Source organism: Anguilla rostrata, chromosome 5 (assembly GCF_018555375.3).
Source record: "Anguilla rostrata isolate EN2019 chromosome 5, ASM1855537v3, whole genome shotgun sequence".
Taxonomy (NCBI): domain Eukaryota; kingdom Metazoa; phylum Chordata; class Actinopteri; order Anguilliformes; family Anguillidae; genus Anguilla; species Anguilla rostrata.
This window is the reverse complement of record NC_057937.1, coordinates 53801903-53825698: the sequence shown is the minus strand read 5'-3', so window position 1 is coordinate 53825698 and position 23796 is coordinate 53801903. Positions and strand designations below refer to the sequence as shown.

The 23796-nt window shown below is 46.1% G+C and overlaps 1 protein-coding gene across 4 annotated transcripts in view; it reads right to left on the bottom strand.

Annotated features, from left to right (window-relative positions):
* phkb (phosphorylase kinase, beta) overlaps positions 1-23796 on the bottom strand; it is a 56415-nt gene that overhangs the window by 12458 nt on the left and 20161 nt on the right. For all 4 annotated transcript variants that reach the window (XM_064337211.1, XM_064337210.1, XM_064337212.1 and 1 more), the window contains 10 exons: positions 23465-23580; positions 20523-20586; positions 16708-16803; positions 16103-16300; positions 12758-12815; positions 11553-11630; positions 10284-10442; positions 9904-9998; positions 3569-3624; positions 3167-3260 (listed from right to left, as the gene is read on the bottom strand). In XM_064337211.1, coding sequence (XP_064193281.1) covers positions 3167-3260; positions 3569-3624; positions 9904-9998; positions 10284-10442; positions 11553-11630; positions 12758-12815; positions 16103-16300; positions 16708-16803; positions 20523-20586; positions 23465-23580 — 1014 coding nt within the window. The remainder of the gene's footprint in view (positions 1-3166; positions 3261-3568; positions 3625-9903; positions 9999-10283; positions 10443-11552; positions 11631-12757; positions 12816-16102; positions 16301-16707; positions 16804-20522; positions 20587-23464; positions 23581-23796) is intronic.

Sequence of the window (23796 nt, the reverse complement as noted above, 5' to 3'; positions counted from 1 at the left end):
GTGATTTTCCTCTGATGCTTGTCTTATGCAGCCTCGGGAAGGTGGTGACACCCGGATAACTACAAATACACAACGCTGTCGAGCATCAAAAGCTGTTGAGTCAGTCTGAGGAGTACCTGCTTTTTAAGCTATTAGGAGATAAACAACTTAAAATTATCGCAAATATGTTCACAATGCATAGGTAATGTGCTGCAACACTATTAAACCAGTGGATCTCAGCACTATTTCTACATAAATGCATTTTAAAAATGATAAGTTAATGGAAGTTTATCTCATTGTTGACTGCATGCATCTATATATACACCCGCACACGCCCACACGCACTAAATATCACTAAATGTTCTGTTTGTCTTGGTTTTCCAGAACATAATTGTGATTTCAGTGCTAGTTTTTGTACTTGACAGGATTGTTGTTTATTTGCTGAACAGGTTACGCTACAGGGTTGGAGTCCTGATCTGTGGTCACTTCTGGCACTACGATCTTTACTTCACTCTAGTGTGTTTTTCTGCACCTCCGCACCTTGAACTGATGCACTTGTTGTCCGTCGCTCTGGATAAGAGCGTCTGCTAAATGCCTGTAATGTAATGTAATGTAATGTAACAATTCGCTGAAAGGGATTCTTGGGGAGAGTGAGTAGCTGGATGTTCCGAATGCACACAGGTCACAGGCCGACTTGTCGAAGGCCCTTCCGAAGCGGAGCGGGTTGGAATGGCGGTATGGAGCGCTTTCTGAGCGCTCTGCATTCTCAGGGCGATACCGCCATCTCTCACCACCAGCGCAGCCCCGCAATGTTACAGCGGCAGCCTGAGGGGAGTGGCCAGTACCTGTCACCCCCGCCCCCACATCCGCCGAGTGACAGCGGACGGAACGTGAGCCGCACCGCTAGGGAGAAAAGATCGATAAGGATTTGCAAAGCATTGTGGGACAGACGAGGGGTGCAGGCAGCAGAGCACAGACAATTGTAGGGGGTTTTGGGGGGGCTATGGTACAGTACTACTGTACTGCATCTGTATGGCATGAGCAGTGCAAACAATGCCAATTACAGCTGCTTATTCCCACCGCGCCCTGCTCAGTCACCGTGTACAGGGATACACACATTAACGGCGGTCTCTGGCCCTAATCAAACAACAGCAAAGCCACCGATCGATAGGTCCTTCTCATCTGAATCGGGATCGGGTGCAGGCGCTCCCACTGCCTCCGAGCGTCACTGCGTTTGCAGGATCACTAGGTGGCGCCCTGTCACACTCGGCCCGCTCCTGTTCCGGTGCCCGAGAATTTTTAAAAGTGCGAGATAAAACAGCCCGACAATCATAAAAGTTAAATCGTTCCAATAATAAAAAATACAGAAAAAAAATTCAGCATTAAGTTGCATAGCGAAGCCTGAAGAGCAGTGGAATGTTCTAGGAAAGGTACTGGGCGGAGCCACCACACACAGAATACCAATGAGAAACCAGGAGCTGTGGTCCACCCCTGAATGCCCTTGCTTTATAAAAAACCCCTTTTGAGCAAATTCTGACAAAATATTTGCCTGAAAAAATGATAATTGATCCAGAAAGCAAAACAATTTTCTATAATTGCACTGCTGTTGCAGAATTAATAAGCCAATATAATTACCATGAGTAAAAATACTTCAAATATGCATAAAGGCACTTTTTTAATGGTTGCTATACTGGCCAGATTATTAGTGCGAACCACCCACAACTATATAAATCACAAGCTGCTGTGTGTAATTACAGGTGTTCTCCCCACATACTGAATTTCAATTAAAATCCCCCATGGACTCACAAACATGCACATTCACAGACGCAAAGCGTCAAGCACGCAAACACGCACATTCACAGACGCAAAGCGTCAAGCACACAAACACGCACATTCACAGACGCAAAGCGTCAAGCACGCAAACACGCACATTCGCAGACGCAAAGCGTCAAGCACACAAACACGCACATTCACAGACGCAAAGCGTCAAGCACACAAACACGCACATTCACAGACGCAAAGCGTCAAGCACGCAAACACGCACATTCACAGACGCAAAGCGTCGAGCACGCAGAATGACCCAGGTCTGGGGCCGTTCCAAAAGAAAGCGCGTAAAACAGCCAGGACTCAAACTGTCACTCAAACTGGGTTCGGGGATCGTCCTTAAGACCGCTACACCGAATCGCTGCCCAAATTACAAGCCACGTGGAGCGGGAAGACATTCAATCATTTAAATCCGCGCCTGTCCACGGCCGCTGGAGCCAACCGCAGGTGCATGCTGGGGTAGGGCTCAGTCACGCTCTAGTTGAGCGGGGGCTTTTCCGGATTATTTTCCGGATTTTTCCGCATTACGCTCCGAACGCGGCCATTAAAGGAATGTAATCCGCTGGCTGCGGCAGTGGGTGTGCGCCATCCGGGTTTGAGAGAGAAAGAAATGGGATTACGGTATTTATTATCCCGCCGCATTTGCATACATTAATTTGGTTTTGTTAAGAGCGCCGTCTTTAAGCCACTGCCTGGCTTCCACGACGCGGTTCGCGGCTGAATTGACGGAGTTCCCGCGTTTAAGGATTACCGTTTACTGTTGAATGGGGCAAGCAAGTCACATCTGTGTTTTTACACGGGGCGTTCAAAGGCTAGCGTGTTCACTGCACACCCCGCTGTGAGTGCAAAAACACAGCTTAAACTGATCAACGGCCTGAAGTTTCCACACTGACTAACAGACTAAACTGATCGGGTGGACGATGAACTGACTTGTTTGAGGACCTACTTTGACTTACTGGCTGAAGGACCAATACACTGTTCAAAGATGTACCTATATACTAGCTGATTAAGTGAATTATTGCCTGACTAACTGATTGACAGATTCATTGAATGACTAAAGGACTGACTGACTAGTTGTTGGTTGACTGTTCAGCTGACTGACTGACTGATTGGCTTCAGAACCAAATTGGTAATTTGTTGACTGACTGGCTGACCAAGGGTCCGACTGACCGGTTTCTTTTTTGGCTACTGGATTAACTGGGTTACTCATCTACTACAACACATAACAGATGAACTTCTCCAGCTCTGCTGTATTCCTCGACTTGCTACGTGCCCAAACCACATACTCACTTACACATATTTTAGGTGTATCCCCCCCTCAACATTCTATTTGACTGGTGGATGTGTTGATTTGTGGGATTACCTTCACCAGCTCCTGCTGGGGCCATATCTGGATGGGCTCCACCTGCAGAGGGGTCTGGGTCTGGATGCCATAGGTGCTGAGGAAGACCTGCAGTCTGAGATAAAAATAAAAAAATCACTGCCAGGGGTTAAGAGGTTCCAGCATCCCCCCCTGCTCCATCCTCCCCATTACAACAGATAAATCACCTACAAGCTCCGCGCTGGCACTTTACGCACAGCCCGCTATTACACCACGAGCGGGGCGCGTAGAGCGGGCGATAAAAGAGATTGGCTTTATGAGCCGCTACGATAAACGCGCGCCCACACACGCGCGCTCTCTCTCTCTCTCTCTCTCTCTCTCTCTCTCTCTCGCTCTGAGCACTCTCTCTCCGGTTCTCATGCGGAGCACCCCGCCCACACCTACCTCTGGCTCTCGGCGATCAGGGCCACGTGGACCACCACGTCGTTCTCGATCGGGCCCTGGATGGGAAAGCGAGAGCGCAGCGTTATGTAAGGCAACATAACCCTCCGCGCGCGTTCCGTTTCAGCGGTCAGGGCAATGAAAATGTCCTTCCCGCTCAGGTCTTTAAGAGCCACCTGATTGTGGCTAGCTGGCCGAGACTAGCCTGTTTCACCCAGCCGCCACTGGCGTCCCTTCACAGGTACATGCGCATGCTAACACACAAAAGCAGTTTCCAATATTTGCCTGATCGTCATTGGTTTTTCATTTTTTTCCCCCCTTGATTAATAACCTCCGGAAAATGTACCCTGTCAAGCGGGTGGAGGTAACGAAACTGCAAAAAATAAAATCATTTATTTAAAAAGTGCCTTAACAAATAGACTTTGAGTGATTGACTGGCTGACCTTTAGCACGGCTAACTGTAAGGGGGTGATGGGATGCAGGACAGGTTTCAGGTGTCATTAATCAGACAGGCTGTGGGCACAGGGTAGCAGCATGGTGTCCGGTCAAAATCCGTAAATGTGGACAGGCTCAGGTCGGGTGCCGCTGTCACTACCTTTTATTTTTAGATGTGGGGGTGTGGTCAGAAGCGTGGAGCCCGCTGTAGCAGATCCCCTCTTCGTACAAAACAAAACTGCAGCCATTTCACTAGTTTCCACACAGATTCAGTAAACACAAAACCGTAAACACAAAAAATGACTTCAACTGCCAGTTCAAAACCCCACTGAAAATCGCTGTCCAAATGGCTCCAAGACGTGACTGTGCCAAAATCAGGCAGCCTTGCTGTAAAATGTATCAGCCATTTCAAAAGATTTCGTAGTTCAAAGTGATATTTAAAAAAATACAAAGCAGTTTAAATGGGAATAAAAATGAAACAGGTGAATGCTACGCTTGTCGCGCCGGTTTGCAGTCGCACGGTGGCGTATTGCGCGATCAGCTCAAAGGAGACAGCAGGGAAACACGTCACTCATCTGATTGTGGAGAGTGCCAGTGAAATCAGCCACCGCATGTTCTGCACAGGCATTTTTACTCATCTCGCCTAAATAAGAAAAGCACCATGCCGACAATTCATTACTTAAAGTGGAGTAAACGCCACGATTAGACGCGGTCTTTGGAACGACTGTCCGAAGCCTCGGGACGCAGACGCTGAGAACGTCAAAGAGGGCCTCTAATTTGGCGCGGCTGGAGCCCTGACAACAAACGGGCTAAAGTGATTTAATTTGGGCGAAATGAGAAGGTTTCCTTATAACCCTCATCATTATCAATCAGCGCAACGCGTTTCTGCGAGAGGGGGAGAGGGAGGGAGAGAGAGAGAGAGAAAGAGACAGTGGAAGGAGGGAGGGGGAGATAGAGAGCTCCTCAGACGCATCTCGGCTGATTAACGACAAACAGAAGTCTTCATCAGGGACATGCAAATCAGGCACGTTAGCGTAGCTGTTAAAAAATGGGGTTTGAAATTTGTTCTGTAAAAAAATATCACAACGTCACCGAAATGAGATAAGCCACGTAAGTTAAAGTATATAGCCAATGTGCAACCTCATGCAACCTCATTTGAAGACCGTTTATTAACGCAGACCCGAACTGCGGTTGTTTCTAGTTTTAGAGGAGTATTTATCAACCTGAAAGCAGCGCGGTGTGGCGGGGGGGGGGGGGGTGCTCAGCTCTCGGTTACGGCGGCGTTCTGGCGAAGCCTGGCGCTCGGCGGAGAGCCAGCGGTTGCGGGGGAGTCGGAGCAGATGGAAGGGGAGGGGCTCTGACGGGTTAGCTCTGCGGGATGCTGCCTGGCAGCTCGGACCCTCCGCTCTTCCAACGGCGCACCGTCACGCCCCGCGCCTCCAGAAAGCGGAGGCAGCGCTCAGCTTCGGAGCAAAGGTAAATAAATAAAAATAAAAATCCAGCCGAAAGCGAAGAGATGCGTGCGCGCTCACGCACTCATACAACACACACCTCAGCATGGGGCAGGGACGTGTTAAGCAAATAACGCGGCGCATTTTGGAGACAGAGAAAATACGAAAGCGAAGAACTGCTCTCGTATTTTTGTTAGCTTTTGAATCCTTCTGTTCACGCACTTCCCCGTAGCTCGAGTCTGGTGACATGTATCTCGTCTGGCAGCATTAGTCAGCTGACGACCAAAACGGCAGTCAGAACAGAACACGTGATGACAAACGTTGGTTCGACGATGTTCGACATCATCGCATGATTCGCTCGATATTAAAAAGAAGGGTGATCATCACCATCCCAAAATATGTTCAGTGCCACGACATCGGTATGCACTCAAGCAATTTGTGCTGCGTGTACCGAACGTCTTCCAAAATTAAAACCTGCTTTCCCGAATTCGATGAAACATGTGCATAAATAGCATAAATAGGCTTAGTTGGAATTTCCACAGTACAGATACGTACCAACATTTTCAATTTCCGTTTCATATCGTCTTAATTAAAAGCATGAACATTTAACGTTTACAGAGTGTGACAGCTCTGAGGTTTACAGACTTCCTCTAAATCCACAAACAACCCTAATTCATGCATCATTTACCATTTCATAGAAAGTGAAGACGTTCGCTGCAAAAATATTACCATCAACCAATACTGCAATATATCTTATATATAGTGATTTACCTTCCTGGTGCATAAGTGAGTTAACCAATCCTTCAAATTAAAATTATTAAATGATCACAGAATATTACAGGAATTAAATTACGAATGAGAGGTGTGGTAAAGTGGCAAGAGACTGAATAGTTCGATATTAAAGCATATTAATGGTTCAGGTGAGATTATCAATGATTCTAAGCGTGCATATTATCCTTCACTATAAGACTACTGCACTGTGTCCTTGAAAGCATGCACAGAATATGCTATACGGTATATTTAATTTTGTGAATTTCTCTGGACTACACCATCTGCTAAATGCCTAATGTAAATAATGGCCCCAATTCCTTCCTCTGCAGCGTCATAGCCTGAGCAAGCAAGTACAAACTGTGAGGCTATCCAGCAAGATGCTTCTATTTTTCACCCCATGTGACCTGGAACTACAGTAACTGAGCATGTGCAGAATCCTGACCGGTGTGATCCTGGATAGGGTTCAAGTGCAGGACGCATTATGTGGAGGTAAATGACTGAGTGCCCCATCGTTTACACATCACCATAACTCACGGCTGAGTAAAATATTAATGGGAGGGAAGCACTGTCGAAAATATCCACAGAAAATTGAACTGCATCCATGGTAACTGAGCACTGTGATACTTTTGAGTCATAGGGGTGGGACCTGGAACATTCTGAATCTCATCTAATTTGACCATCTTTATAAAAAAACAGGCCATTTCACTCTCTCAAGCAGGGTCATAACTCTGCAATTTGCTCCAGGTTAGGCCTACGTGACAGCGATCGCCAACTCCGCTCGACCGGAACGACCCAAAGGAAAATCATAACCGCTTCAGCGAAAGAAACACTTGTTTACCGGAAATGACTAAGCCTCTTTTGGTCTGTGCTCAACTATAAAAGAAAGCATGCTTTCAAAGTTGAACCCTCTCAAAGATTACCACTACGATGAAAAATCCCCTCATAATCAGTACAGAAGTTTCTGAGAAAGAACTGTACAAGATCAGGACCCCCGGTGACACCTTTTTACCCCCCAAAGCCATTTTTACTTCTCAATCGGTAAATATTATTGAGAGGACAAAACCGGAGATTTGCATTTGGCAACGACAAAGTGAAAAAGACCGTCTCATTAGCCAAGGATTCTCACAGCATCACTCTGGTGAAGGCCTGGGAAACCAAAAACCAATTTTGCTACTGGCTCGGACGCTGAGAATGAAACTAGAGCACGCACAGAAAGACAACAGATTGAGATTTCAAAAGGCATGCTGCTTAGCAAGCGTAATTAGCCATGCTTTTATACAGCCACCTCAACTGTTACCACGCCAATTACGTGAAGGTCACTGGCTGGAATTCTGCTTTGCCATTGGAAAGGATTGGGGGGGTTGGGGGGGGGGTTGATACATGTCTTTCGGTGTAATGAAAACTAGAAAAGCAATAACAGGTTGCAGTATTTGTGGAGAAGTGTGCACTCCTGGACTCTAAGGGTGGAAAAGTAACTGCTTAAGAAAACTTGGCATGTTAAAGATATCACTTACAACTTCAACCCAAGCACAGCAAAACTTGACAATTTCAATTTCTTGGGCTGCTGTACCAAACTGTGCTGAGAGTTTGATACATATCGCACTTTACCAGACATTCCTGCATTATATTACGTTTCTGGCCAGGAGACTCCATAACACACACACAAAATCAATTTATATTAAGTTGAGCTATATGAAAGCCAGAAGGACCAGCGCGTCCGAAACCTGCTGTATTTTATGTGGTACTCATTGAGATTCTTGTGCAGCGACAGCCGGAGATAAGCACAATGCCGCAGATTTCCAGGAGAAAGAAGCGCTCCCTGTATGAATTACACCATTCCACAAAATTACTACAGCCAAGAGCCGAGACTACACAATTTCCATGTCGGTCAGGGACAGTGCAGACCGTCTTACCAAACGCAAAAAACTCCCGTAACTGACGGCCGGCCAATAGTTGTGCTCCGCTCCCAAAATAAATTAATCCAGCCGGAAAAAGTAAGAAGAGGCAATTTAAGAAAGCGAAATGAATGTGGACTGATCCGAACCGGGAAGGACGTGGGCTGCGAGAGCAGCTGTGTCAGGAATAACGCAGACAGCGGCAAATCGCAGTTAGCGAGCTGCTCCGCCGTTCTCCCCGCACAGCTGGCATTACCGGCACCACTCAAACCGCACCGCGTCCGCGCGCTAACTCGCACGCGTCTTCGGGGACCGCGCGGAGCAGCCTGGGTCGGGCTGACGGTGACAGGCAGCGGCGGTAATGATCTCCCCTCCTGACCGCTACCCGATTCCCAGAGGCCTCGGGAAGGTACCCGGAGAAAAGCAGCTCGACCCCGGCCGTGCTCCCCGCGGCATTCGCACCGTCCCGCTGCGCCTGCGCGGTTTCAAAATACGCCGCGCGGCTCCGGAGCGTCCGGTTACATCGCTATTCCATGATCGCCACGGCGACCGCGAGTCGCCTCGGTTTCCCCGCCTGTTTAGCCAGGCGCACGTGTGGCGTGCCTCGCTGACCAGCAATGTGTACCCAGGGCCGCGGAAAGATCAGCATTCCTTCGCTTTCACAGCGCTGATTTATTCTGCCAGCGTCTGCGTGCCAGCGGATGCCAGCGGGTGCCAGCGGGTGCCAGCGATGCAGGCGATGACCCGGTTTGCATTCGCGGACGTATTTCACTTCCCCCGGTGGAGGGTTCTGACAGTTACGATGTCTGGCAGCAAGTGATACACGACACTAATTACAGAGGAAAGACAAACGGGATCGCGAGGGTGTTCACAAATACAAACGCAATTAACCACACTAACGATGCTCTGTAAAGAAACGCAGCCCCCTGGAGAAACAGCACTGGGAGAGGATAGACGGCCACCAGAACCCCAGGGCTGAGGTGCTCGCCATCACTGACCCAGCTCTTACCGTTAACCAGACAACCGGCCAGACAAACCTGACCACTTGCTTGTAGTACCACTTTGCCAAAAAAAGTCATTTGACGGAAAGGGTGGGGATGGGGGAGCAAATAAGGTGATGCAGCTCAATTTTAGAACCACTCTATCCAGAATTGGTGAGCGAAAGGGTCTACAGAAAACAACACTCCAGTGCTTTATAGAATCCAGGACCCAGTCCCATTAACCCTTTAAGGTGTAAGATCACTAGAATTGTCATTAGAATGTTCTTAACTGAACATTCCAATGCTGATGTAACACTCACTACCGGTAATTTAATGCAACAAAACTCTAGAACTTAGCAAGAACTTCTCTTGAAAGGGTTAAAGGTATGGTTGCTACTGGAAGTGAAAGTAGGGAGACGGTGCCTGAATCAACCGCAAACTAAATGTGAAATCTCAGGCCGCCCACGCATCACTTCACTCTGGAGTGAAAATGAAGTCAGACAGGAAGACATTAGCCATGCAAAAACGCCAATATGTGCATGCTCCGCAGTTGTGCTGCATTCAAATGTACAGCCCCTTATACATAAGAAATGTGCATCAGTCTTGCACATCCCAGTCCGATGCACTTACGGTGTGCATATTAGACAGAGACCTACCTGTGTTAGGGGAGGGTGAACAGAGAAGGCAATTACGCAAACATTGTAATAAACGGCTCTATATTTAGTACTGGTTTCTCAGTGTTTTAATATACGTAGCTGTTGTTACAGGCGGGCAGCTCATGCAGGAGTTGGGTCACATGACCTTACCTGATTGGAGTATCTCATGCTGACGTTCCTCTGCTCTTCGGGGGGCACGTATCGGCGAATGGGGTCAAGGTCCTTGGGGCTGATCAGGCCGTCGACTGAAAGCAAGCAATCGCAGGGCAGATTAAGACAAGGCCATCTTCCTGTGGTTCTAGGTAATCCACGCCTCCAGTCTTAGGTTGGATGCCATTTTTAATAATCGTTTTTTTATAATCGTTCACTGTGAGCGCATATATTGGCTTGTTTCAAAGTGATTTTTATCTGAGCACAGCAACATCTAGCTGTCATTTGGGGAGGGTATAAAGAGGGAGACCCCCCCCAGCTGAGCGTGACGCAAGCCCGGCCCGCCCCCCTTGATCCTGCTGTTGGGGAAGGACGCTGACCCAGCAGTTTAGCGATGTTGTACATGGCCTGGCCCCAGAGGAAGAGCCGTCCGTCTCGGCCCGAGTTGCTGGGGAAACGCTTCTGGCTGCCGTGCTGCTTCTGCTCGGCCTCCACGAAGTCGGCCGGCACGTGGTAGTACTTGGGGATGACGGCGTGGCCTGCCAAGACACGTGAGATACGGTTATCATGGGGGGGTGGCGAGGGGGGGGGGGGGCAGAACGCCACAGGCTACCGGGCCTCCTCTGTCACTGAGCACACCCCATCAAACCCTGCACTGCCGGAGGAACACTGTGTGCAAATCAGCTGTCGTTAGAGCCATTCTGGTACAGCCATTCTGTTTGAAATAACAGATTCTTTATTTCTTTAACATGTTATTTCAAACAGCTATGCCCATAAGTACAGGACCCCTACGTTATTTCCAATACAAAATTCAAGTTATTTCCAACAACCTCATGATTAACTGAATGAAATAACGGAATTCAGGTAAAAGTAAAGCATTTAAAATTTTTGTAAAGGGTTTTGTAAAAAGATTTTAAAAGCCTTTTTATAAATATGTTTTTAACTGTTCATATTTTTTTATTAGTTCTCAGTCCTGCACGTTTGCAGGTTTAAAAGACCCAGGGGGACACTGCTATGATATATCTGTGGTGAATTTGCAGCAGTGCTCTCCGAGCTGGTGCAGCATGTAGAACCATAGGCATGCTGCAGCTGGCTTGCTAACATAACCACTTCTCCACCCTTTCAGTTGGAAATATCGCAGCATTGAGAAAAGTGCGTCATCTGGATCATACTTCAAGGAACATAAATACCTGCTAAAAGGGAGATTATAAAAAAGAAATAAAAATAGGCTACATAGGTCTCCCAGTTTAAAAACATCTGCTGAACCAATGACGCATACTCTGAAACACGGTGTAGCGGCACAGACAAAATGTCCTCTCGGCAGCGTGAAGATAATTCCACAGTGAGATACACTTCCTGCTGCCTCAGAGAAGCAGGAAGAAGGTGATGGAGCAGACGGATGGAGCAGATGAGGTAGGCGCTGATGTCCTCTCTCACATCAGCGAATTACCGCCTTGCTGGAATGGGGGGGGAGGGGGGGGCGTGCAGCCGTACTGAGGACAGACATTCTGCAGTTTATTACATAAAAGAACAGCTGCCACCAGCTGTCTCCTTCCAGCTCAGCGTATGCTACGTGTGTTAGCACCTTCTCTGCACTCGCCACATTACACTCAGTGAACTAGAAACGTCACGAACGGCGCTGGTCTTACCATCCAACGACTGGAAGATGACTGACTCCAGCAGTTCCTGATATTCCTTGACTTGAGCAGAATTTCCACGGAAGACACCTGGAACACTCAAAGCAAAGCAGTCACACCTCAGATTTTCTCCGACTAAATATTTAAGTGAGGTTTGTCGATCGCATGCTATATCCACACCCTACAGGTCAGTCTTTCATAAGGAGCTGCATGTGCGTAGCAGCCTATCCAAATGTGACATATTGTTTATTCATAAATGTGTTTAGGGTCCAGCGATATTACTAAGGCAATTTTGTTTAAATAGCACTAGGACAATTTACCCCTACAGATTGCATTTTACTTCAGCTACATGAAAATACAACTGTCTGAGTGACAATTATTGGCAGACACTCATTATTATTCTTCTGTTCCCATGGTCGGAATAAACCAATCACGGATACCGGAATATACGACGAAGCCCAGCTTAACCAGAGAGAGGGTAGGCTTCATCTCTGAGGATTTTCAGAGAGTGAGTCTGATCGATATTCAGATATTCAATAACCTGAGACTGACTCAGACTGAAACAGGATGTGATTTTGAGTCTGCACTTAATTCTCCAAGTCAGGGTTCCCCCAGTATTATCACATTTTAAGCCACAGTGCTGCTTTTATAAGCATTCTGTAAGCACCACAATACCGCTGGACCCAAAATGTGTTGCACAAAGGAGCACGGAGGGTCACCGGGTGCAACGTGTTTCACAAACTGCAATTTGTGTAATTAGCGTGGAGTAAATAACGATACAGTAGCATAACCGACAGTTAATTTCGCTTCACTGGCGTGTGGCAGACGCTCCTACCCACAGCACATTAGACTGCAAACGATCAGGGACGAGAAAGAGATAATCCCCAGAGGTAAGTATCATCCCCGAGAGAGACAGCAAGTACAGGCAGAACAGTCAGGACTGACAACCTGGCAAGTACCCAACAGAACATTAAAATAAGTCACACAAACATGCACAAAAATAGATTCAAAAAAACCCTTAAGAACAGAATTTTTTAACAGTAGAACTTGGTTCAACTTTAAAATTAATTTCATAATTAAAAATTTGGATTGTCCCAGACATGCACACAGACAAATTCACATGCATGTGTGACTGCAGACAGAAATATGCACAGACAGAAAGACACACAGACAGACACACATACACACACAGGCGTAAACAAAGTACAAAGTCTCACCATCAATCATCATGTAGATGAAAAAAATAGGAAACTCGCATTCAATTCCGTCGAAGAGCTAAGGAGAGAAGAACAGATGCAGTTCAATGTTCTCAGTGCTTAACTACCTAAATGGCTACATCAAAAGCCACCTAATACAACTACTTCAGAACCTCTCCCTGTGGACACGAATGTTCGAAAATACAAAACAAAATGTGCTGTGCTTACACTGCCTCTACTTTAGCTCAGTGCAGTGTTGATTGTTGACTTGCACAGATATAATTGTCTGTGTATCCTCTTTTGAAGTTGAGCAGTAAAAACATGACCACTGGGATGGGGTTTTTCATTTGCCTGTTTCTGCCTGCATATGTGCCCACAGCTGTATCCATTTTCACTTCATATGAACTCATTTATCAAACATCACTTTAACCTCAGTAATGAAGTCAGTGGCCTGCAATTCAATCGCTGAACACTGCCAGCCATAACTAAAGGCTTGGGAGTTAATGATATAAGCACAGGTGTACGATTAAATGTACTGCATGCTCCTGTATAGAGACTTATAGATTAAATGATGGGAGTTTGCTGGCTTCTGTATGTGTCAGATGAACAGGCAGTACATACAGCAAGATTCCATTTGGATAAGATAAACGATAGCCTGTTCTTTTTGCCCTTTTCAGATTTCAGGACCTACTTGGCTACATGATGTTATTGTGAAAACGATGTTCCTACACACACACACACGTGCGCGCGCACGCACGCACACACGCACGCACTTACGTACGCACACACACGCGTACCCACACACGCACTCACACACGCACGCACACACACACACACAGATAAAGCCTTAGCAAGCCTAATCATGAACTACACAGCAGAAAATAGAAGTAAAGCCCAATTAAATAAATTTAATTGCTTTTAGCTACTTCCTATATCAATTTCACACAGCTTAGATAAAGTAAAGAAGCAGGGAAATGGCACAGAGCATTAGCTCCTGCTGCTGAAAACATTCTAATAAATTCTTGTCCCTGCAGCAAAGGATGGCAGTAAAAGAGGTTTCTAAAAGAAAATGTTTTCCAATAGGATAAGATATGAGCATATATTTACTGTACAATCAATGAGCCACACACATCATGCATTTTCACTTCTTACCTGGAGAAAAAACAGCTACAGTAGCATATTAAAAACAACTACACAGGCAATAAACCATTAATATCATGTAATGGCCACTTCAGTCTTTTATTGTACCATATTAAATTATGTAGTAGTAGTAGTAATTTATTTTGGTCCTTATTAACAATTTTCCAAAAAGTGTATGTATGCAATAAGCAGAAAGAAACAAATGTTGACCTTGAATAAATCATTTATGAACTCTGAAAATGACCCCTCCCTGTCCACCCTTAAATTACCCATTAGGCCTGGGGTTTAAAATTGGAGCCCACAGATATGCCTATTTGTGCTAATTATGTAATTGCCTTCCACAGAGCCATTAGAAAAGCACTGTACAATACCTGGAGCTGTCATGTACAATTTATTCTGTTTTGAATGTCTGGCACAACAATCAGGGAATATTGGTTCAAATCCAGGGATGGGCTCTGTGCATGCTGTGATACTTGGACTGACCTGCTTCAGAAAACATCTTTTTAAATTAATTTTATTCAACTTTTATTTAAGCAGGCAGGACGAAGGATACTAGGTAAAACAAAAGTCGCCCTGTAGACAGGCATCTTGCTTGGCAAACATAGGTAATGTAGATAGGTCTGCTGCAGATTTCAAACATTAACACCAAAAATATACCAGTGTAACAGGAGTTCACCATGGGAAAAACGAAGCCTATTCTATTCTACTCGATTCTGTTCAATTGCATTCCATTCCATTCCATTCTATTCTATTCTACTCTATTCTGTTCCAGTCCATTCCATTCTATTCTACACTATTCTCAGCCGGTTCATCTCTGGAATATGAAAGTTATGAGAATGCATTCTCTTTTGCGATACTGGCCAAAAGGCATAGTACGAAAACACACACAACAGGTGACCATCCATACGAAGTCTGTACAGGCGTTAATAAACATAATGGGATGTAAATACAATACGATGACTTTAACGCCTTGTTACAAATCAATGACAGGCAAACCCGGACTGTTTTAAGATCATAAAAATAAGGGCCTGGAAGGAGACACAAAATGGCAAATCAATTTCCGCCCTGTTTACCTTCCGTCTTCTCCCCTTCCCAGAGGAGGCCATTTAACTGAATTTGCTAGCACAAACGCGCCACGGGGTCCCTTCTCTGGCTCGGGGTGAAGACGCTCAGCCTCTCATAAAAATTTAATTACAGGCTTGCCGTCGCTCCTCTCCATCCGAGGAGACCATCGCCATGGCGACAGCTGTCACATCATAATAGAGATTATGCGGGGGAAGGAAAAACAGGGAATGTGCTCTTAAAAGACTGTTAACTGCAACAGTTTTACATCCACTGGTATATACATTACAAATAATGAAGACAGACACTTTCACTATCTGGATTACCATCTTAAAGAACCTTTGTCCAACCATACAAGACTAAACCCAGGATAAGTGGGTAGGACAATACAAGCACGTGATAAGACTTTATCATTGTAAACCAACCAAACTCTTTTCGCGAGTTTACCTAACCGGCTTTTCACAGAATACATACTGTTTTGAAATCACTTCAAGCTCTGCAGCACCGCTGATCAAATTTTTTAGAGAACACCGAATCGGATTCTCGGTGACCTTCCGATATGAAACCTTCGGACCGCGAGCGGGAACAGCGGTGGCACGGCCATGCCGAGGTAGAAACGCGAACCGGCAGCCCCCGGGTAACTGGGCCCAAAGCAATCAGAGAGAGCAGCAGACTTCACTTCACCGGTCCTCAAAGTCTGCGTGGAGCACGCTCGTTAAGACACCACGGCAGGCTCTGCCATCAATCCCCATCAATCCCCATCAATCCCCGACCGAGCCGTCTCTTTCCTCTTAACAAACACTCTCTTCCTCGCTCCTACCTGCAGGCGACGGTGCAATTTCACCTAACCAATCAGGCCCCGACGAGGGGGGGGGCGGCGACCAACTGCCGCCGAGGGAGAAAACGAGTTTGACGCTAACAAAGCGATAGCGCTGGAGACAAAGGAGCGATGTTTATCAGCCTACTCCGGAACATTCCGGAACACGTTTACATTTCTGCTCCCCGCTCTCTCTCTCTCTCTCTCTCTCTCTCTCTCTGTGGCCGGAGGAGATAACGGCGAACTGGCAGATGTGTAATGAAACGTTACTCAAGTGGAAACAGTGATCAAGGGAAGGAGCGCTGACATTCCTGTGGGGGCGTGGGGGGGGGGAGTTTTGGGCCCACCTTCATTTCGGCGGGCTTGTAGTAGCGGCGGTCCTTGTCCTCGTTGGCGGTGCGGTAGCCGTCGCGCAGGAAGCGCTTGAAGCCGTGCCGCCCCCGCAGCTTGCGCACGATCTTGTCCAGGGTCTGGCTGTAGAGGGCGTCGTCGTCCACGGCGAACGCCGGGTAGCTAATGCAGGGCAGGAGGGCGGCGTCCGTGTTCTTTCGGGGAAACGGGGGGTTAAAAGAGCACGCAGAAACGGGCATCGCCGCACGTGGGCAGGCATGCCTCTCGGCAAACAATGGGTTAAATGCATATGTCAAAAAAGGCATCGTGGTTCAGCTACTTACATTTCAAAACATATTAGCCAAAGAATTAAGAGATTCAAGTTAATTAAGTATAACGCCTTGTTCACTCAGATATCATAATTACAGAGCGCTAATTTTCTTAACACTTTACGATTAATTATTTCTAATGATACCAGAGTTCTTCTAAAATAATTTTTTTTTTTTTCAATCAGCTGTCTACACATCATTATTTGTCAATTATATTTTAAATTTACTCATTAAGAGTTATTCAAAGTAATGCCCTTCAAGATTCACAGATTCCATTGGCTGCGTTCGCTCACATGTGATCGTGATTCTCTGGGGAGCAGGGAAGACAGCGTCTGTCTGTTTCTGTTGTGTGCGTCCAGGTCCACAAAAATGACAGACCAAGAACAACCCTGTGAGCAAAACAACACAAAAAGACCAGGCATGTACATAATTCCATTATCAATAATAAACACAATTCTGGTTTATGATAAGTATTGTTAGCACTGCTGCTGTTAAATTCATAGAAACTAATGTAAAATCAATATTCATAAAATGTATCAGAATAATAATACAGTTATAATTTATTTCAATTATCAAAATGACGTTAATACAGCAGTAAAAACAAAAATCCAATATACAATGGTAATAATTTGCTGAACAGTATAATGTTTCCAAAAATAATTCAGCTGCAACATGTAGCAGCCATATTCAACGATATATAAACAATATTTGTAAATGGGAGCACTTTAGCCATTTTCTTTTGGGGGGGGGGGGGGTTAATGGATATAACAGATATTCCATTATGACTAAACCTTGACGTCAATGTAAAACCACAAAAACAAAAAAATATTAATGACATTCTCAATGTCATTCAGGGTCCCCTGGAATCTGAAGCGAACATGTTCCCAATTCCCTGGAGGGAGTGACACAGAGATCTAAAAATACAGTTGGATCTTAAGAGTAGAACGACATGAAGTGTATTTTCAGTACCATAGCTATTATCTGATGTTTATTTTAGACAACTGCAGTAACGTTTCCTCTACACAATAAACTCCATAAGACAGGTTTATTTACAATGTGTCCTAACAGTACAGAAGTTATCAGGAGGTTTTCTAAGTTTATCTGAAAGCCGACACACAAGACCCCCGGAGAGTGCAGATGATTGGGCGACTGCCGTGCGTGGCCACCAATCGCGCGGCTCGATGCTGTCACGCGCCATCTGTCGCCATGGGTTTGAGAGCACTTCCAAAACCCGAGAGCAGGCAAGCCACCGATCGAGCTCTCCTCCAGATGGGCCACAGCCCTGGCCAGTCACCAGGCCATCGCCCGGCCCGGCGGGATTTCGACAATCCCGTTTCCGACTCCATCCGTACCCTCCCGACTGCGGAGCGCGCGGCTTGTACCAGTCGCCCCGGAGCGGATAAATTAACGAATGAATGAATGATTAACGAATGATGACGAGGAAGAAAAATCAGACACTAAGTGGCAAAAGTGAAGATGTTGCACCTGACACTACTTCCAGCACACGTGAGCGCAGTCTCAACTAGTCAGGTCGGCACGACAACCATTTACACAGCAAATAAATAACATACGCAGACTCCTTTCCCTCGGCATTAATTCTATTTTCAGGAAAGTTTCCAGAAATGTAAGCTTCTGGAAAGTCATCACTCAACTGGATTGATTGCCATGCAAGCGGAAAGAAATAAGAAAAAATGAAAAATACATATGCAACAATGAAGATAAATGGGCAGAACTCGAGCAGTTTCAGAAGAATGGCTCATTCGCTTTGCTCTTTGCGCAGCGATTCTCCTGTTATACGCTGACAGAGACAGGAGCACGTCCGCTATTAACTGCCGCACGAGGGTAAAATAAACAGCGCGCTATTTTGAAACCGCGTTTTCCGAACGACAGCAAAATGGCAGCGCGTGCAGAGCCTGCGGCGCAGCGTGCGGGAATAACCTTCTCTCCGCCGGTTAAACAAGTCAGACATAACGGATTATTCTGCAGCGGCATCGATAGCGCAGACGCAGTGAGTCGTAGCGCGGGCTGAGAGGAACCGCGGCGTCGCCGAGGAGACCGAGCGCGTATTTCTTGCGGCTGTCGGCGAGAGGGGTTCCCGCCGCGGATCGACAGGCCTCCCGCGGCGTCGAGCGCGACTCGGGGGGGTGGGGGCTGGCTCGCGGGTCGGAATGCTAATGAGCGCGGGGGGGGACCTCTGCCGCCGTGATTTCCGCCACCCGGCAAAATGGAGGGCGGCGTGGAGCCGCTCAGGAAATGAGGCCAGGGAGGCCTCATTAATAACCCATCTGATGACTCCCGGCCTTCCACCCCCCCCCGCCGCCCCCCCCTTCCATGTGGAAACACACGACAGAGGTCGCCAGATCAGCCGCTCCAGAAGACAGATTGAGCAGCTCCGCACATTTTAAACGTTATCGCCTCGCTCTCTATCGCCGCTATTATTACCATTTTTATTATGTTTTCCAGTGTTACGGCCACAGTTACTGGTACAACCAGGACATTAAGTCTGGCAGACGATCTAAACAGGGTCTCTACAAGCCGAGGACATGAATATTATATGATTCCAGTGTATGAATATGAATGGAATATTAGGTATACGAGGTATACGAATATAAATAAATAAATAAACACCGGCATTATGAAAACTAATTATTAATTTAACAGAAAGCCATTTCCAACAGACTCATCAGAGAGAAAATAGAACTGAAATGGCAGTTTACACATGATAATTCTGTCACAGATGATCGTAAATACACACCTTCTACTTACAGAATCGCAAATCTTTTTAATCTTACTCATGCAATACTGTTTCTCACATCACACTTTCATTTTCCTTAACTAAGGCTTGGCTTGAGTAGAGTGAAACACTGCGAATGTAAACACGGGTCAGAGTCAATGCAAATCCCATTGCAAAAAGGCGCATCCATCTGACTGGTAGCAACTCGGAAAAAAAACCCAAAATGAAAATAAATGAAAATGAGAAGGAAAAGAAAAAAGAGCCTCGTCTTCTGCTCAGACTCCTCCAAATCCATTTCCTGCGAGGAGGGGAGAGACACAAAGTGCCATTTTCTACTTCGCCGATTAACGCAGTCGGATTAAGTCACGGAACGTCTGGGTTTTCCCTCACCCTCCGCCTCACACCCAAAACAAATGGATCACGCTAATGACTGCAGCAGAATAAGAAAGGGAAAGAAAAGAAACGGGCGCAGTCCATCAGCGCCAGTCGACTTCCGCGTGAAATACGGCCCGATTTACAACCGCGCCGCCGGCGCGTGATTTACCGCGCGCCGCGAGGAGGACGCCGGGTGATTTACAGCGCCCGCCGCTAATGAATTCCTGGTTTCGCGGGTGCCGTTTTCGCGGGGGACGGCGGCCTCGGTGACGGAGCGCGCTCTAATGAGACGCTACGGCCGGTAACGAGCGGTCTCCTTTTTTACGGTTGCCATCGCGACAGGTGACCGGAGGCCGCGCCACTCTCAACTTCGGCAGCCCGACTAGAAAAGCCGCGCGAGCGGCGTCGTTTTCAGCGCGTTTCATCGCTCCCCGCAAACACCGACTCCCGGCGATTAAAGGATGAAGTAGCGTTCCCTTTCGTTCTGTACAGAGAGCAAAGCGCACGGATTGAACAGCCCCTGGTGTGATTCAGGGGAGGGAGATAAAAAACACACTAGATTGAAAACCTAAGCTTGAACATCGAGGCATTATTTACGTGTGCGTCTGTACGAATGTGCGCGTATGTGTATCCAACTGCGTGAGCATGGAGTTTTGCGCCATTTTGTTTTCCATCTAACAATGGGGTCATTGCTGGCTGTATACTGTCAATAAATAACAGACCGCGAGACGGACGGAATAAAGGATTCATCCCGACTTTCAACGGAACATCAGAGCACTGCAGCGCTACTGGGGGGGGGGGGGAGTTCCCTCCTCATAGAATCAGAGTACGCTGGTGAAACACACACTGCTTCGGTACACAATTACACACGCCCTCCCACGGTCTGGCATGCGCGCGCGCCTGAGAAAGTTTACCGTGTCCTTCGTAGACCTCCATTAGCCAAACAGCCGCGGCGCAAACCGGGAGGAAAGACCTGAGAATGAGACGAGAGGCAATTACCTGATTTCCGAACAGGTTGAATCCATTAATGGCTTCGAGTGCAGCCTTGGCGAGGCCAACAGAGCTGCAATGGGAAAAGACACACAAGAAAAGGGGCGATTCAACTTTGAGCCACAATTATTATACTTTTTCATCACGGATTTGCTAAGAGGAAGCTCTCACCCACACACTGACATATTATATCACTTAAACAGCCGAATATTTAGGACAGCTATTCAGGTAAAGTGTTTTTTTTTTTTTTCAGTTGCAGAGGCAGGGAAGTAAAAAACATTCTGGGTACATGGAAAATAACTTTTCTCAGCCAGTGTGTTGCTGAAAAAACAAATGGATCTTGCAGTATTATTACAGTTTGCAGATTGAGGGGACTACATTTTGGAGACCATTAACTGTGTTTTTACAAAGAAAATCGATGTCCATCTTTAGTTCAAAGCAACACTAAACTCCCTACCATATGCTCTCTCTCACTCTCTCTCTGTGAAAAAAGAGCAGTGCTTTGTACCAATTTCTTTTTCTCTCTCAAATGGTGGTACTGATTAGTATTGGTGCTGAAAATCCGCTGAAGACTTCAAAATGAAATCAAATAAATGTGAAATATGGTAAGTTGAAGTAATTTCCGCAAGTAATTCTAACGCCCACCTGCATGGGCGGCAGACAATTAACTACCTGGCTGAGCTAGGAGCGGAGTTAGCCTTGCCAGCCACACTGCTATAGCTCCATTCTGGAAAGGAATATGAGCACATACAACACCGGGTCTCTTATACCACATCAGAACAGGACCGCACAAAATGCCTGTCTCAGACAGGCTTACTGCAATGTCACAAAAACTCTGACGCTACTAGAGAGTATAATATTCATTCTTTTTTAAATTTTTTTATTTTTATTTTTTTTTATACAAGTGTACTTTTTATGGATGTTACTATTCTCTCATTAAGCATAATATAATTAATTACCTATCAAAATGTAACTTTATATTATATATTCCAGTGATGATTACTAAATTAATTGGTCCACTGATCTAAAAAGCAGAACAAAAGATAAATGCTAAATAGTCTAAATTAAATTGTTCAAAAGCGTTCAGTCTTCTACATTTATTTAGTTATAGAACAGTCCAGATATGACGATGCACTGTATTGTATGGACAGTAAAGACAACCGCCCTTGTCTAGTGCTTATAGCAAATGCATTATGCAATACAAATGCATGACTAATACCGTGGCCTTTCAATATATATCACAGCAGTGAAATTAAGTATACTGGCTGTGAAGACTAACACATTTGAAATGCATAATGCTCAATCCACAGGATCTGAATACCAAGCATCTCTATGATTCACAAACCTGGAAACTGTCCAATCCAGGACTTTATCGCTCACATCCTTATGTTTGTTTACATTACGCTAACATATGCATTCATAGTGCCCTCGTAAGTATTCATTTACATGAGGGCTCCAGCATGGAAATTCATCCAGATACTCCGTAAATGCGTCTGCACACCGCACTTCAATTCCTCCTGTTTAAATTGCTAGTGTTCCTGCTTTCCGTGCGGAGATTTACAATATCAGACTTACATGCTGCAATTTAAACCGAATACGCGCTGGTGTCTAGGCTCAGAACAGCTAACGTAACTGTGAACCAAGCCTGCAGCTAATTATGTAGCAGCGTGTTACATGCATACAATAAATGGCAACTGTAAACCAACTGACATGGACAATGCTACGTTGCCAGAGTGCATCGTGCACACAGCTTTCCGACCCTGCTGTGCCTCCCTTTAAAATCTACCAACGGCCTTGGAGCACAGTCCCTCTTAAATTCCTCCCCATTAATCTTATTCCGGAAAATCGCCGGCTTTAGTGGAAACTCCCGCAGTGGTGATCCCTGACTACACTGAAAGCATAACTCAAGAGCCCTGACCGGTCTCGTGCGCTAAGTGGCTTCCCTCGAGATCAGGGACAGGAAGTTCCTCGTGTGCGTGACAGTGCTCGCACACAGCCTCACTGCCGGTACAGTTTCTCCATTTCCCGATCGGCGGGCGTAGCCAAACGCCACCAAATCGGCCCAGAGACGCCAAGTGTTTAAAAACATCGTTCCCCGGGGGAGACCGGCGCTGGCGATGATGGAAAGTCATTAGCAGACTCTCGCGTGACTGATAAGAGAGATCTAACTGTTGAAAGGACCGGCTACCGCAAAGTTGTTTGAAAAGATAGCTCCTGTAATGCGTCCATAAATCCTGCTGCCAGTCGGATCCCTCCGGCATGCTTTGACTGACTCGGCTGTCCGATGGTATCATTACCCCCAAACTTACTCTTCACCCGAGAAACAGTACCGACTATGGGGTTGTTTAGCCCCATGTTCTGCGCTTCCGGAACATTCATCCATCATCTGAAGGGCTTGATTTGTAAAGAATTTGAGCTATTAGGATCTACAGTGATGAGAAATGACTAATGTGATTGTACATTTATCGAATAGTACCGTAAAACTGAATGTGAACTCACTTATCCTCTTTAATTGTATGAACTACCAGAAATGTTCATTAAATACTTTCATTTGACTTTGAAATGATATTTCAGGGGGACAGGTGATGGCATTATATCTCATCCTTAATTTGTTTACTGTAGCGCAGAATGCTGAGGTTTAGCGTTATCAAAGCATTTATCAAAACTGCCAAGGAGCAATGTATTAAGCCCTACACTAATGCCCAAAACACACACAAATCTGTGTGTGAGTGAGAGAAAGAGAGAGAGAGGTAGGGAGAGAGAGAGAGATACACTGCCTGTTCATTTTCACTGTTTAAACTGTTGTGAAAGAAATACAGTTTTGGCAGCATGTACTGTTAAATAATCCATGCGAACAAAGCATTTGAGGTGTATGAAACTGAGCAGAGAGAGAAGAGAGAGATGCAGGCTATGACACAAAATGGCTGCAGTGAAAGAGCCCCTGCCAGCACCTGGAGTGCAGCTCGGTGCTGCCGTTGTTGTACTTGCTCCCCCTCTCCCACATCCCAAAGTCAGGCACCCTGTACGCCCGCTCCACACAGAAGACCAGGTTCTGGATGAAAGACACCTGCGGGGAAAACAGAGATGGAAACCACTTTAAAAGCACCCAGAGTCAGATTTATTTCAGAACTCAAAAGCACTGTGTACATAGAGCTGTGCCTACTGATGTGCATTGCTTACGTCTCCCTTGGCTTCAGTGTAAATATGGACAAAGATCAAACAACACAAGCTAATAAGACATTTATATGCACATGTGACTTCCAGGTTGGCTCATAAAGCACAA